Genomic DNA, 13,384 nt, shown 5'->3' on the forward strand with positions numbered 1-13,384 from the left:
GCACTGCGCAGAAACCTAAAGTCTGCATTATTTCATTTGCCAAATCACAAGCGCGCAACTGCATATAATTTTTCACAGTGACCATATACAAAAGTGTTAGGATTTCTCTCAAATGAGGGCTATTCTTTTTCAAAAAATCAAACAAGCTAATGAAACTCGGGGTGTCTTGCTCTAAAATCCTTCGTTTTACTTGTGCATTTTGCAACGGTAACTCGTAAATCACATTCTGGTCTCTCTTCGTGTTATCAGTTAAGGAATGCGCTTTCACTGCCAAAAACCCTGGCTCACACGGCTCAAAGCAGCTCGGAGCTGTCTTAACCCCCTCATTACTGGAATGGGAAAAGAAAGATTCTTCTACAACAGCAGTTTTATAACTTTCAGAATTATTTTGAATTATTGTATCCTGGCTAATTTGCTCACGTAAATTCCTATTTTCATGTTCCAGCTTCCTACATTTCTCCTGCATTTCTCTGTAAGCAGATAAAGGTATCCAGACCTTTCTGTCATCATTACTTCCAAAAGACACTTTTTCTACATATGTCCAACAGAAATTATTTCTCAAAACACTATCAGGCATTTTAACTACACATGCATTTTTAAACATGGTCTGCAGTGCTTCTGTAATTCCCCAAACAGAAAACAATTCACAGTTTTTCGTAGCACCATCAGGCAGTTTAACACATGCATTCCCAGACATGGTCTGCCGTGCTACTGTGATTCTCCAAACAAAAAAACAATTTCTGTAATTCTCCAAACAACAAAAACAATTACACTTTTAAAGTGTGCACTTAGAAATCTACCAACTCGTCAACACCCTCTTAATCACCTCTTAATGACCGACCCCACTCCTGGTACCAATTGTAGTGCTTTCCTCTTAGCTAGTTTCTAAGCACTAACATAACACACTAGAAATGCACTTGTGAGGTCAAAGAAGACTTTTATTGTTGTTAATTCTTCCCCAACCACAATTTTTATGTTGACAAATTAGTAGCTTTCAAGCCCGCGTTAATCAAACAAAATATATCAGTTTGCAATATACACAGCAGGTTATATTTATAAGATATGGAATGCAAAGCAAAACAAATACTTCACCGTGTGGGAAACTATCTACAGCTTCATCTTTCTAAGGTCTGCAAGCTGATGACCCCTGTCAGCCGCGAGAAAGAGATTCATCTACCCACACGGGATTGCTGGCAGCTGGCGCCAAGCTCCAGCACGAGGTCCGGCAGATTCGAATCTGACTCTCTGCAGCCTGTTACATTCGTTACAAAGGTGTGCCCCCTCCTCTCAGACCTGGAAAACTGAGCAAGCCTTTTGGAGACTGGCCAGGTCTCCAAGACTACTCCTGTTCCCAGGCTCAAGCGAAGAAAAACAACACCCATGTACTCTCTCTTATCATGTCTAGTCTACTGTGAGAAAAACATCTTGGTTCTCTGGTGCAAAAACACAGCTTGGAAAAATACAGCTTGGATTCTCAACTGCAATGTCTAACTCCACGTTAAAGGCAATGGGCAGCTAACCTAAATATCAAATGCAATGTCTAGTGTCATGTCAAAGCCCATAGGCAGCTGAGCTGAATACAAAATGCAATGTATCAAAGCCAATAGGCAGCTGAGCTGAATATAAAATGCAATGTATAATATCATGTCAAAGCCAATAGGCAGCGGAGCTGAATACAAAATGTAATGTATAATATCATGTCAAAGCCCATAGGCAACTGAGCTGAATACAAAATGCAATGTATAATATCATGTCAAAGCCAATAGGCAGAATATCTAATAGCATGTCAAAGTCAATAGGCAGCTAAACTGAATACATCATGTCAAAGCCAATAGGAATGCAATGTCAAAGCCAATAGGCGGCTAGACTGGATACAGCATGTCAAAGCCAATAGGCAGAATACAGAATGTAATGACTAATGCAATGTCAAAGCCCATAGGCGGCTAAACAGAATACAGAAAGCAATGGCTAATGCCATGTCAAAGCCCATAGGCGGCTAAACTGAACAAAACATACCATGTGCTACTGGTGAACATTGAGCAACTAATATGCGCAGTGGTGAAACACAAAGTCATTGGTCAAAACAAAATTTAACAAATGGCAGTACAGATGGCGGAATCCTCCGGTGTACCGACCGCTGGTGGACCTGTTGACAATGGAGGAGTGACATTTAATCATCACCTACAGGTTTGACCGTGCCACAATCCAGGAACTGTGTACCCAGTTGAAGCCTGACCTGATGTCAGCTATCCGCCATCCCACAGGGATCCCCCCTCAAGTGCAGGTGCTATCAGTGTTCCATTTCCTATCAAGTGGGTCTTTTCAACCAACATTGGCCATGGCATCAGGGATGTCCCAGCCTATGTTTTCCAACGTGTTGTCCAGAGTGTTGTCTGCCCTGCTGAAACACATGAGGAGCTACATCGTTTTCCCTCAGGTGGAGGATTTGGCTACTGTTAAAGGTGACTTCTATGCCCTTGGACATATCCCTAACATCATAGGTGCCATTGATGAGACCCATGTGGCTTTGCCCCCACCCTCCACAGGAGTGAACAGGTGTACAGGAACCGGAAGAGTTACCATTCCATGAATGTACAGATGGTATGTTTGGCAGACCAGTACATCTCCCAGGTAAATGCTATGTTCCCTGGCTCAGTGCATGACGCCTACATCCTGCGGAATAGCAGCATCCCTTATGTGATGGGTCAACTCCAGAAGCATCGTGTGTGGCTATAGGGGATTCTGGTTACCCCAACCTGTCATGGCTACTGACCCCAGTGAGGAATACCCGGACCAGGGCAGAAGAACGCTACAATGAGGCACATGGGCGGACTAGGAGGGTGATCGAACGCACCTTCGGCCTCCTGAAGGCCAGGTTCAGGTGCCTCCATATGAGAGGTGGTTCCCTATTCTACTCACCAAGGAAGGTGTGCCAGATCATTATCGCCTGCTGTATGCTTCACAATCTTACTTTGCGACGCCAGGTGCCTTTTCTGCAGGAGGATGGTCCAGATGACGGTGTTGTGGGAGCTGTGGTGCCTGTGGACAGTGATGAGGAGGAAGCAGAGGAAGAAGACATTAACAACAGGGACTCAGTCATCCAGCAATATTTCCAGTGACACAAAGGTGAGAACACTTTTTTGCCTACTACAAGTACTTTCACACTTCTACCTCTATCCTGTCTGTCAATTTCAAGCAGTATTTGGTAACTGAGTTGTACATTTCCCATACGCTTTCACAGGTGTGGTTACCAACGTGTGTCATCTGCTTGCATTCTTCATGGACTTGAGATGTGTGACATAGGTATGTTGACATTACATTTGAGAACGGATTTTGTCACTGTCATAGCTAATACACATTTTCAAAATCACATACTGACTCCAGATTGTTTTGTGCTTCAAGGGTGTTTATTGAAGTGCTAAATATTGGAGGGGGTGATAAAATGGTGAGGGGTGATGGTGGAGGAAAGTCCATGGCAGAGTCCAGTCTATTAGTCTCACAGGTGCACTGCCCATATGGGCATAGGAAGTGGAGCTGGGGCAGTTCCAATATGGACAGGGTTACAAAGTGGGACAGTGGGATGACAATCAGGGTGGTCTCATTTCTTGGCGGGGTCTTGCCATCGTGCTCTGTCCTGTTCCTGGATCTCAGGGACCGCTTGCGGGGTGGTTCTCCGTCTGCAGGGGGTGGGGTGCTGGTGTGGTGGTCCTGTGGCGGGGCACCCTGTCCACTAGCGCTGGCGGAGGTGGTGGGCAGTTCATCGTTAATACTAGTGTCAGGGGCCCCTTGGAGTGCCACGGTGTCCCTCATGGTGTTCATTATGTCCTTCAGCACCCCTACGATGGTGCCCAGGGCGGAGCTGATGGTTCCGAGTTCCTCCCTGAACCCCAAATACTGTTCCTCCTGCAGGCGCTGGGTCTCCTGAAACTTGGCCAGGACCGTAGCCATCGTCTCCTGGGAGTGGTGGTAGGCTCCCATGATGGAGGAGAGGGCCTCGTGGAGAGTGGGTTCCCTTGGCCTGTCTGCCCCCTGTCGCACGGCAGCCCTACCAGTTCCCCTGTGTTCCTGGGCCTCCGTCCCCTGGACCGTGTGCCCACTACCACTGCCCCCAGGTCCCTGTTGTTGTTGGGGTGGTGGGTTATCCTGGGCTCCCTGTACTGGTGGACACACAGCTGATTGACATGTCCTGGGTACGGAGGTATGGGCCCGCAGGGTGGGTGCTGTGCTGGTGTTACCAGAGGCTGGAAGGTCTGTGTTGGATTGTGTCTGTGTGAGGGGAACCGACTGTCCCGAGGCCCACAATGGTCCGGGCTGGTCATCTGGATCCAGTTGGACAGAGCTGCTGTCATCACTGTGGGCCTCTTCTGTGGGTGGGGTAGAGATGTCTGGACCCTCCTGTCTGGTGACGTTGGGTAGTGGTCCTGCAGGGGTGTAAAAGCATGATTATTGCATCTGTGTGTGTCACGGGTGTGCAATGGGTGGGTGAGCGTGTACCCCAGTGCTAGCATTCCTGTGTGGGGGTTTGTGTGATGATGGTTGGGGGGGGGAGGGGTGTTATGGGTCTGTGCAGTGGGCATGCTTTAGTGAGGGGTGTCCATGCTTTGTTGTGTCATGCAGGGCTTGGTGTTGGGATGTGTGGTTTGTGTTATTAGTACATTAGTGAGGAGTTTGAGTGATAGGGGAGGGGGTGAGGGTGGGGGTCTTTGATTGCATGCAGGTAGGGTGGGGGATATGATAGTTAAGATTTGACTTACCAGAGTCCATTCCTCCACCGACTCCTCCGAGGCCGTCAGGATGCATAATTGTCAAGACCTGCTCCTCCCATGTTGTTAGTTGTGGGGAAGGAGGTGGGGGGTTCGCCGCCAGTCCGCTGTACCGCGATGTTGTGTCTTGAGACCACGGAACGCACCTTCCCCCGTAGGTCGTTCCACCTCTTCCTGACGTCCTCATGATTTCTTGGGTGCTGTCCCACTGCGTTGACCCGGTCGACTATTCTTCGCCATAGCTCCATCTTCCTAGCTATGCAGGTGTGCTGCACCTGTGATCCAAATAGCTGTGGCTCTACCCGTACGATTTCCTCCACCATGACCCTGAGCTCCTCCTCGGAGAACCTGGGGTGTCTTTGCCGTGCCATGGGGCGGTGTAGGTGATGTGTGGGGTGGTGTATGTGGTGATGAGTGTGGTGATGTGTAGTGGTGTGTGGTGTTTTGTGCGTGGATGTTGTGTGGGTGATGGTGTTGTGTGCCTCTGTGTGGTGGGGTTGTCTATGCTGTGCAGTCTCTCTGGCCTTCGTCAATAATTTTTGGTCGTAGGGGTTTGTGGGTGATGTGGGTGTGTGTTTTATATTGTGTTGGGTGTGTGGGAGTGGTGTTTGTATGTGTATCAGGTGTGTGTATTTGGAATTATCCAATGTGGCAGTGTTTTGGAGATGTGTGTGTATTTTGAGCGCGGCGGTGTGTACCGCCAATGGAATACCGCGGTTGAAAGACCGCCGGGTGGATTCGTGGGTCGTGATAGCATGGGCGTGTTTCTGTTGGCGTGACGGTGGAGGTTTTGTTTTTGTCAGTTTATCACTGACCTTTGGTGTGGCAGACTTGTGTGGGTCTGAATTTCGGCGGATTCCGAGATGTGGGTCATAATAGCTGTGGCCGATTTTGTATTGGCGGTCTTCTGCACGGCGATAAGCGGCTTTTACCGCCAATGTTGTAATGACCCCCATAATGTTGAATGAGTTGTATTATACATGCTGTGTAATTGATACTGATTAATACATTGATTTAGCATTAAAGGACAAGTCACTTACCTTCGGTAACACCTTATCTGGAAGAGACTCCAGCACACAAAACTGCCGGCATTGAGCATTCTTGATGGAGGCAAACAGATATAACCAGGGCTCTCCTTTCTGCTGAAAGAGACCTTGTGCCACCTCTGGATGGAGACCGCATTTGTGGTCCGCTAGGTATTTTCACCTGAGTTTGTCTGCTGTGGCGTTGAAAGCCCGATAGATGTTGAACAACCAGTGATATGTCTTGCTGTTCCAGCCACGTCTGGAGGCCCAGAGCCTCCTGACAAAGGGTCCACGACCCCAAGCCGCTTGGTGAAATAACACATGGAGGTGGTGATGTTCATGAACAACTGCACTATCTTTCCCTTGACAGAGGGAAGAAAGGCTTTCAATACCAGTAGAATCACATGGAGTTCCAGCATGTTGATGTGGAGTCCCGATTCTGCTGGAGACCAGATTCCTCTGATGTCCACCTCTCCCAGATGGCCGCTCCATCCCAGGAGTGACACATCTGTAATTACTGTCAGATCTGGTTGGGGAAGGGAGAGGGATCTGCCCCTGGCCCAACTGCGGTTTGTTATCCACTGCAGATCTTTTGCAATTCCCTCTGCGGTGTGGACCAAGTCGGAGAGATTACCCTGATGCTGCACCCACTGGATTTTCAGGTCCCACTACAGAGCATGGACATGCCATCTGGCATGTGTCACCAGCAGAATGCAGGAGGCCATGAGACCCAGCAGCCTCACAGTAATTCCAGGAAAGAAGCTGAAACATCAGTATCATAGACTGAATATCCTGGACTTACCTCTCGGGATGATAAGCCCAAAACTGCACTGTGTCCAGAACAGCTCGGTGAAAGAGATGCAACTTTGGGGGGGGGGGGGGAAGTAGGGGGGGCAGGGTCTCAGGTGTGACTGCAGCAGGTTTATAGTGAACCCATTGCAGGAGGTCCGTTGTAGTCTGAAGGTGGGAGACGACAGCCTGGGGTGAGCCCACCTTCAAAAGGCAGTAGTCGAGCTAGGGGAAGACTGAAGCCCTTAATCTCCATAGGTGCGCTGCAACCAAGGCCACCACCTTGGTGAACACCCAAGGGGCGCTGGGGAGAACATTGAACTGAAAATGCTTGTGGTCTACCGTAACCCGCAAGTAACATCTATAGGAAGGGAGGAGGGGAATATGAAAATAGGCATCCTGAAAGTCCAACACTACCATCAAGTCTCTAGGATCCAAGGAAGACAAGACCTGACCCAACATGAGCATCTCCAACTTCTCCTTCTTGATGAAGAGATTGAGGGATCGACGGTCTAGGATAGGGCTTAGGGCCTTGCCCTTTTTGGGGACCAGAAAGTAGCTGGAATAGCAAACACAACCTACTTCTGTTATCGGAACCCTCTCTATGTCTCCAATGGTCATGAGAGCCATTCTGTCCTGTCATTCGATTGTATGATGGTGGCATGGATAGAGGGGTAGTTTAGAAGGGGAGGGAGTAGCCTCTTCGGACTACCTGCAAAACCCATTTGTCTGAAGTGATGGATTGCCAGTTGGGCAGGTGATGGCGAATCCTGCCGCCAACTGGTACTTGGTGGGGGGAGGCAGACCAGGAGGGTTTACAGGCTGGTGGGGGAGATTACACAAAACTCTCAAAGGTGGGACGTTGAGTCAAGAAACTTGGGTCCCCAGGTGTGGGGTCATGGTGGTGGGCAATTGTCCTGTTCACAGGCACCCCTGTGCTGGATTTGGACCAGATATCCAGTAGAATGTCAGTGAGGGCATTGGTAAACGGGAGTAGAGGTTCTAAGGTGGAACTCCCGTCTGTAAGACCTCTGTCAAGAGATTAGTCTCGAAGGCCACAGAGAGGAGTTGAAAGTCCAGGACCTCAGCCACCCTCCTCACTACCATAGCTTAAGAGGCTTCCTCCTTCGTAGGCACAGCAAGGGGAGAAAGCATACCAACATCTAGAGAAGTGTTCATTCCTCATGGCAGACCATTTCAGATTGATAACACTGGTATTCTGAAGGGTCCAGCGACCTCTCTCCCATTCATCCCCAAAGCCTAGCAAAGAGAAACAGGGCTCAGGATCCGACCAAGGAGGCAAAGCTCCTGCCGGCTCTATAGTCTGCGTCATACAACGCTCATCCGGCTCTGTATCGGAGTCGGGAATTATACTGGGGACGGTGACGCCCGTGGGCACAGAGGGCATCGGGGACCCATCATCAGGTAAGGTTGAGATGATACCACTGATCCAGGAATGGATCCCTGGGAGTCCCTCGGCGCCAGGGTCAGAGGGGAACCTGAACGGGCCCCACGGGGCCCAAAGGTGCTTCAGCTGGATTGGCCTGCCCAAAAATGAGGCGCATGGCATCATAAATTTCTTGAAGTTGCGGAGGGGTTGCTCAGTCTCCTGGAAACTCAGGAGGCACAGAGCCAGCTCAAGCGCAGGTTCCTCAGAATGAGGCTTAGAGCGCTGATGCTCCCTCATCTCTTTTGCCCAAAGACTAGGAGAAGTCGAAGAGTATTTCGACCTCCTGGATTTTTTCCTGTGCTTCGACTTACCCTATCGCCACTAGGACTTGGAGTGGCACGATGACTACTTCAGACTCCGCAACCGGTCTTTCCAAACGAGACCCGTGCAGAGTTGCATGCCGGTGCCATCAGCTTTAGGGACTGCACCCTCAAAGACTTCAGATGCATGGCCTGGCACTCTGAGGACAACTTCAGATTGTGGTCGCGCTCCAAACACCAATGACACACAATGTTTGGGTCCGTCAAAAACATCACTAGATGACATGATTTGCAGGGCCTGAATCCTGTCTTCCTAGAAGACATCCTCGATGCCCCAGGAGAATATTTCTAAAAAAAAAAAAGCTAGACGAATAGCCAAAAAAGGTCAGTCAAAATTTGATGGAGTGGTAGTCCTCTTTGAATCAGCATAGGCCTGCACGGAAAGAAACCACCTGAGTGGTACTTATTTAGGACTCGCAACATCCTTTCCAGCACGGAGGATGCTTACGATAGACGCAGAGCTGATCAATGCCGTCTACTGGTGCACAGGGGTATTGCTCCCTACAATCTTCCTGGGGAAATTTCATAGATAAGGAATCTGCATCTAGAGATCTCTATCAGATAATGGTTTATCAGATAGTCTCTCTATAGCCTTTCCAAGAAACGTTTTCCTAGCAGTTACCAAAGATTCAATGTGGTATTTAAGTTCATACTATGTATATTACACAATATATATCACCAATGTTCATATGGTCCATAAAAACAGAAGGTAGAATTAATAAGGGCAAGTCCTCTATATTAGGTTGACTGCAGTTAAAGGATAATAGTTCAATGAAACAGCTACCTGGTTTAGCACCAAAGATTTGGCTCATGAATTGCTTTTCACTCATGCAATATGTTGCACCATTAAATTTAAGCTCCTACTGTCCTCCTGCTCTTTTGCAGTGACTCTGCAATTATCTCTACACTACCACATTTTCTTGAACAACTTGGGGACAGCTGGTATTTCAGATCAACTTTAAATTATCTGCATTTTTAATAAAAGACAAAAAAATTATTTTCCTACCTGATGGACTCTGTATCAATATGTACAGGGGCTATCCGTTCCAGAAGAAACTTGATCATTTCCAGAAAAGGATTTGTTGGTTGCTTCGGATTCCCCAACTTCTTCGTAATATCACGCTGCAATATATATTTATATGCATAAGCACTCTTATTTGCACTTGCCACATGGCTGTTCTGCTAATATACCAAACTTAATTTTTACTACCTTAATGTAGAGCCATGAGGTGCCATTTTTTACTACCCATCTCTAATATTGCACAGGGTAAAGTCTATAAAGAAGCATATGCGTTGCTTACCAAAGAAAAGGTATTTAATTAATTTTCCGAAAGAAGATATTCAAAACCACGGTCTTCATTTTAAACAAAGATCATTTCTGACCAGTTGTACTAAACATTTTAAACCACAACACTTGGTGAGTCACATCTGAAGTTGGTGGGGAAGAGCAGAAAGTAAAATCTTACTTGCCCGCATATCACCTTTTCAAAGCTGTAGATTCACATGCTCTGCATACTCCTGCCATCTAGTGTTAGACTCAAACGTTTGCAGGTTGTTTTTCTTCAAAGAAGTCTTCAGTCACCAAGGTATGTGGTGACTCCCGTAATTGGCAAAGCGCAAGAGCACCAAATCCATGCTACATTAATTTTCACAAAGCAGCTAAGGGTAGATTGGAATGGTGAGTAAACGCAATATGGTGCACATGAGGATTGTAAAAGGAATCTGGTTGATGAAAAGGAAAGAAAGTGATTAGAGTCACACGCTTTGGTGGAGGAGGGTAGGCGCATGTGAAACTGTGGCACTACACACTACAAAAAGATGCTTATAGGGTACATCACATTTTCTGCTCAGGGTGGGTGATGAAGGTGGTGGAGGCGGTGAAGACGGCTGGTGAGCTGGGCTAGTACCCTTGTCCTCCCCTTTTGAGGGACAGGAGCATCCAGAGACCCTTAAAAAGTGAATTTCCTCTTTGGAATCACAGGACAGGAAATTGTAGCGCTGATGCGGCCAATGCCTTCTTGAGTTTGACGTTTGCGCTGGTGGAAGTCTGGCCTGATTCTTCAGATTTTGAACTATTTGGTTCCACAGGCTTCGGCACAAAAGATTTGTGCTTCGGGATCTTGGTCAGTGCAGAGGTCGAAGCAGCCGGCTTGGTCCTGAGGATTGGATCGACACCAAAACGATCTCCGGTCCGAGGTGGTCGAGGTCAAAGCCAAGGTTGAGGCTTTAGACTTTGTGGCCATTTTAGGTGCCAAGCTGGAAGGCAGGGCGGCCAAAACAGTCTTTCGATACCAATCATAGCCTGATGGCAGTGGTGGACCAGCAACCTCTCGAACAGGCTGTAGGACCTTTTTGGAGAGTTTTTGTGGGAGAGCAGGGGATACAGTACTCATGAGCTGGGCAGAGTAAAGTTCTTGGCTCTCAATGACATTGAGTTTGGCTCTCAATGTCAAACTCTACATCTGACTCAGAGCTGTCTTTGATAGAAAAAACGTCCTCCTCCTGTTCTATTGGTTCCTCCTCGGCAAACTCTTTCCCGAAAAGGTTTGGGGTGTTGTCAGACACCTTCTAAGCCATTTTCAGTCAACGAGCACTTGGGTCCCGAAGGATGTTCTTAGATGGAAATGATTTACAGGCATAACAGACAGCCTTACGTTCATCTGGAGCGAGGCAAAAGTTGAATATGAGGTGTTGATCGATGAGCGGGAAATTAGCATGGCACTGAGGACTGAAGCAGAATGGGGTTTTCTTCCATCTGGGAACCATTTCTATCAATGCCAGAGCCAAACGGAAAGTAGGCCCAAGGCGGGCGCTAATGCCGGAGTGGCGGTAGGTTGAAGCCCAAACTGATAAAAAGCATAGGGAGCGCTGAAAGAGTAAAGCACAATCGAATATAATACAGTCGGATCATAAAAAAAGAGACTGAAAACGGAACTGATTGGAGTTGAAAAGGGATTTTCAGGGGGAGGGATCATGTCATTTTCTGGAGTCAGAAGGGACCGAATTCTGGTGAATGCTTACAGAGCTGCTTTTATGCATAAAGCTAGAATCCTGCACTAGTTGTTTTAGTTTCCCCCATTTAAACAGAAGTACATGCCTTTGTAACAGCAGGATGTCTAAATCATATCAAGTGTTCATGTGTGTCTGCAGGTCCACAGAACACAGCCAGGAGTCAAGACAGTTGGAAGAGTCAGAGCCAAAGTTTTCATTTTGAGCTTCCGTTGGAGGGGCGGGGATGAACTGGTTGACACTGTGTAGAGCTGCAATATGATGGAATGTCCCATTTCCTCGCAAGTAGGAAGTGGAGTAGTATTCAAGTTCACGTTCCAAGGAAGAAGGCCAAGATGAGTCCTATTGCACATAAAAGTAGGAACCATTCAACAAACTTGGGCCTGGATGGATTTAATTATATGCATTGTACAGCACACTAATTTAGCAAAGTCACCATTAATCAGTGGTGGTCTGGGTAGAGAAGTAGATGTTGATGGAACACTGTCTGCTCCACAGAGATGAGTGATGGAGCTGTAGAGGACAGGAGGACCCTGAGGAGGCAATTTACAATTGTTTTTAAACAAGAATAAGGAGGCGGAGGAAGAAGGAAGAGTTACCAGAAGTTTACAACAGAAGGCTTGGCCTTAAAAGGGTCAGAAAAACCTTTGTTGGATGGAAAAAAACTGAAGTATGCCTGCTAATGCTCAGATAACTTTAAGCAATTTGGCTGCAACCATGCCAGTCTTGTACTGCTGTAGAGTCTAATCATGGGAAGAATCACATTTCTTCCTGCTTATCAGAAGCTTTCTTGGGCATCAGACCTTATGATCTGTCTATATACAGTCAATCAGTGTTCATGGACTTTCAATGACACCAGTGAGATCCCAAGACAGTAGGCTTTGTTCAGCCACTTGTTTCCCCAGTTTAAGCATAAAAGTTAACACTCTTCCTAACAAAAGACAGAGAAAGTAAGATTAACAGTACAACAAGTGAAGACGACAAGCTAGGATTTTAGTCTTAACCTATTTAGGTCAGACACACTTGAAAAGATGCATCTTTTTGGCACAGTACACTGCATATATGTTGGACTGCAGGGAAATTGGTGGTATGGGGAAAGGGGGCAGTGGTCGTGCAATACAGTGCAAACCATATGGATTGCAACATGGTTTCTTCCAGACTTTGAGTATGTATGATTAGCTATAGTAAGGCAGCAATGGCTGCCGCCAACACAGACACCATTCTTCTCCAACAAAAGTGAAGTGTCTTGATGGGCAGAGCCTCACAGGTGTTGGCTACCATAGAATAGCACCAGGTGGTTGGATGAAGGGTCCTGTGCTTACAATTTCTGGCCTTCGGTTACATTTTGCTAACGGCAATAGCACTGCTCCTTCCGTTATTTGAAGGGCCCAGAAGCATTTTCAAAACCTTTTTCTATGAGTTTGTTGCCAGGAATCAAAATGGTCTATTACTTGGTGGTTGTGCTTTGCACTATAAGATTTCAAATCAACAATGGTCCACCAAGAGTTTCTGGGCATGGGCTCAGACACGGTGGATGGATTGGCATTAACAGTGTTGAAGGAGGCAGGGAAATGGTGTCAGGGGCATATCAGAGACATCAGGGACTGTACAAGGTACTGGCTTTTAGCTCAGCATCCAAGGCATACAGAAACCAAGGGCCCAAGTTAGATTTCAGTGGACAGGTTACTTAATCACAACGGTGACTGATATCCCGAACTCTGAAATATAAATCCCATAGGAAACAATGGGATTTATATTTTGGCAGACGGGATATCTGTCACAGTTGCCGAAATTTTAATCAGGCCCCTAGTCTTGAGAGGAGGTGAGGTAGTGAGCCCTGAGTTTAGATATACCACAAGCCAAGTTCACTCAAGAACCAGATATTTCTGATCTGAATGTTAAAGGAATCAGATCTGTCCATTTGGAATCCACCTTCCCAGAGCTATGGACACCCAAGCCGGAAGCTGGACTGGTATTATCAGCTTTGACCGTAAAGCCAGAAATCATACTGGAGACTTATAAAAACTC

The 13,384-nt window shown here is 47.1% G+C and overlaps 1 protein-coding gene across 2 annotated transcripts in view; it reads right to left on the reverse strand.

Annotated features, from left to right (window-relative positions):
* Window positions 1-13,384, reverse strand: part of PDS5B (PDS5 cohesin associated factor B) — an 813,886-nt gene that overhangs the window by 463,807 nt on the left and 336,695 nt on the right. For both annotated transcript variants that reach the window (XM_069205557.1, XM_069205556.1), the window contains exon 17: window positions 9,354-9,469. In XM_069205557.1, the coding sequence (XP_069061658.1) occupies window positions 9,354-9,469 (116 nt within the window). The remainder of the gene's footprint in view (window positions 1-9,353; window positions 9,470-13,384) is intronic.

The sequence above is a fragment of the Pleurodeles waltl genome, chromosome 8 (assembly GCF_031143425.1).
Source record: "Pleurodeles waltl isolate 20211129_DDA chromosome 8, aPleWal1.hap1.20221129, whole genome shotgun sequence".
NCBI classification, from domain to species: domain Eukaryota; kingdom Metazoa; phylum Chordata; class Amphibia; order Caudata; family Salamandridae; genus Pleurodeles; species Pleurodeles waltl.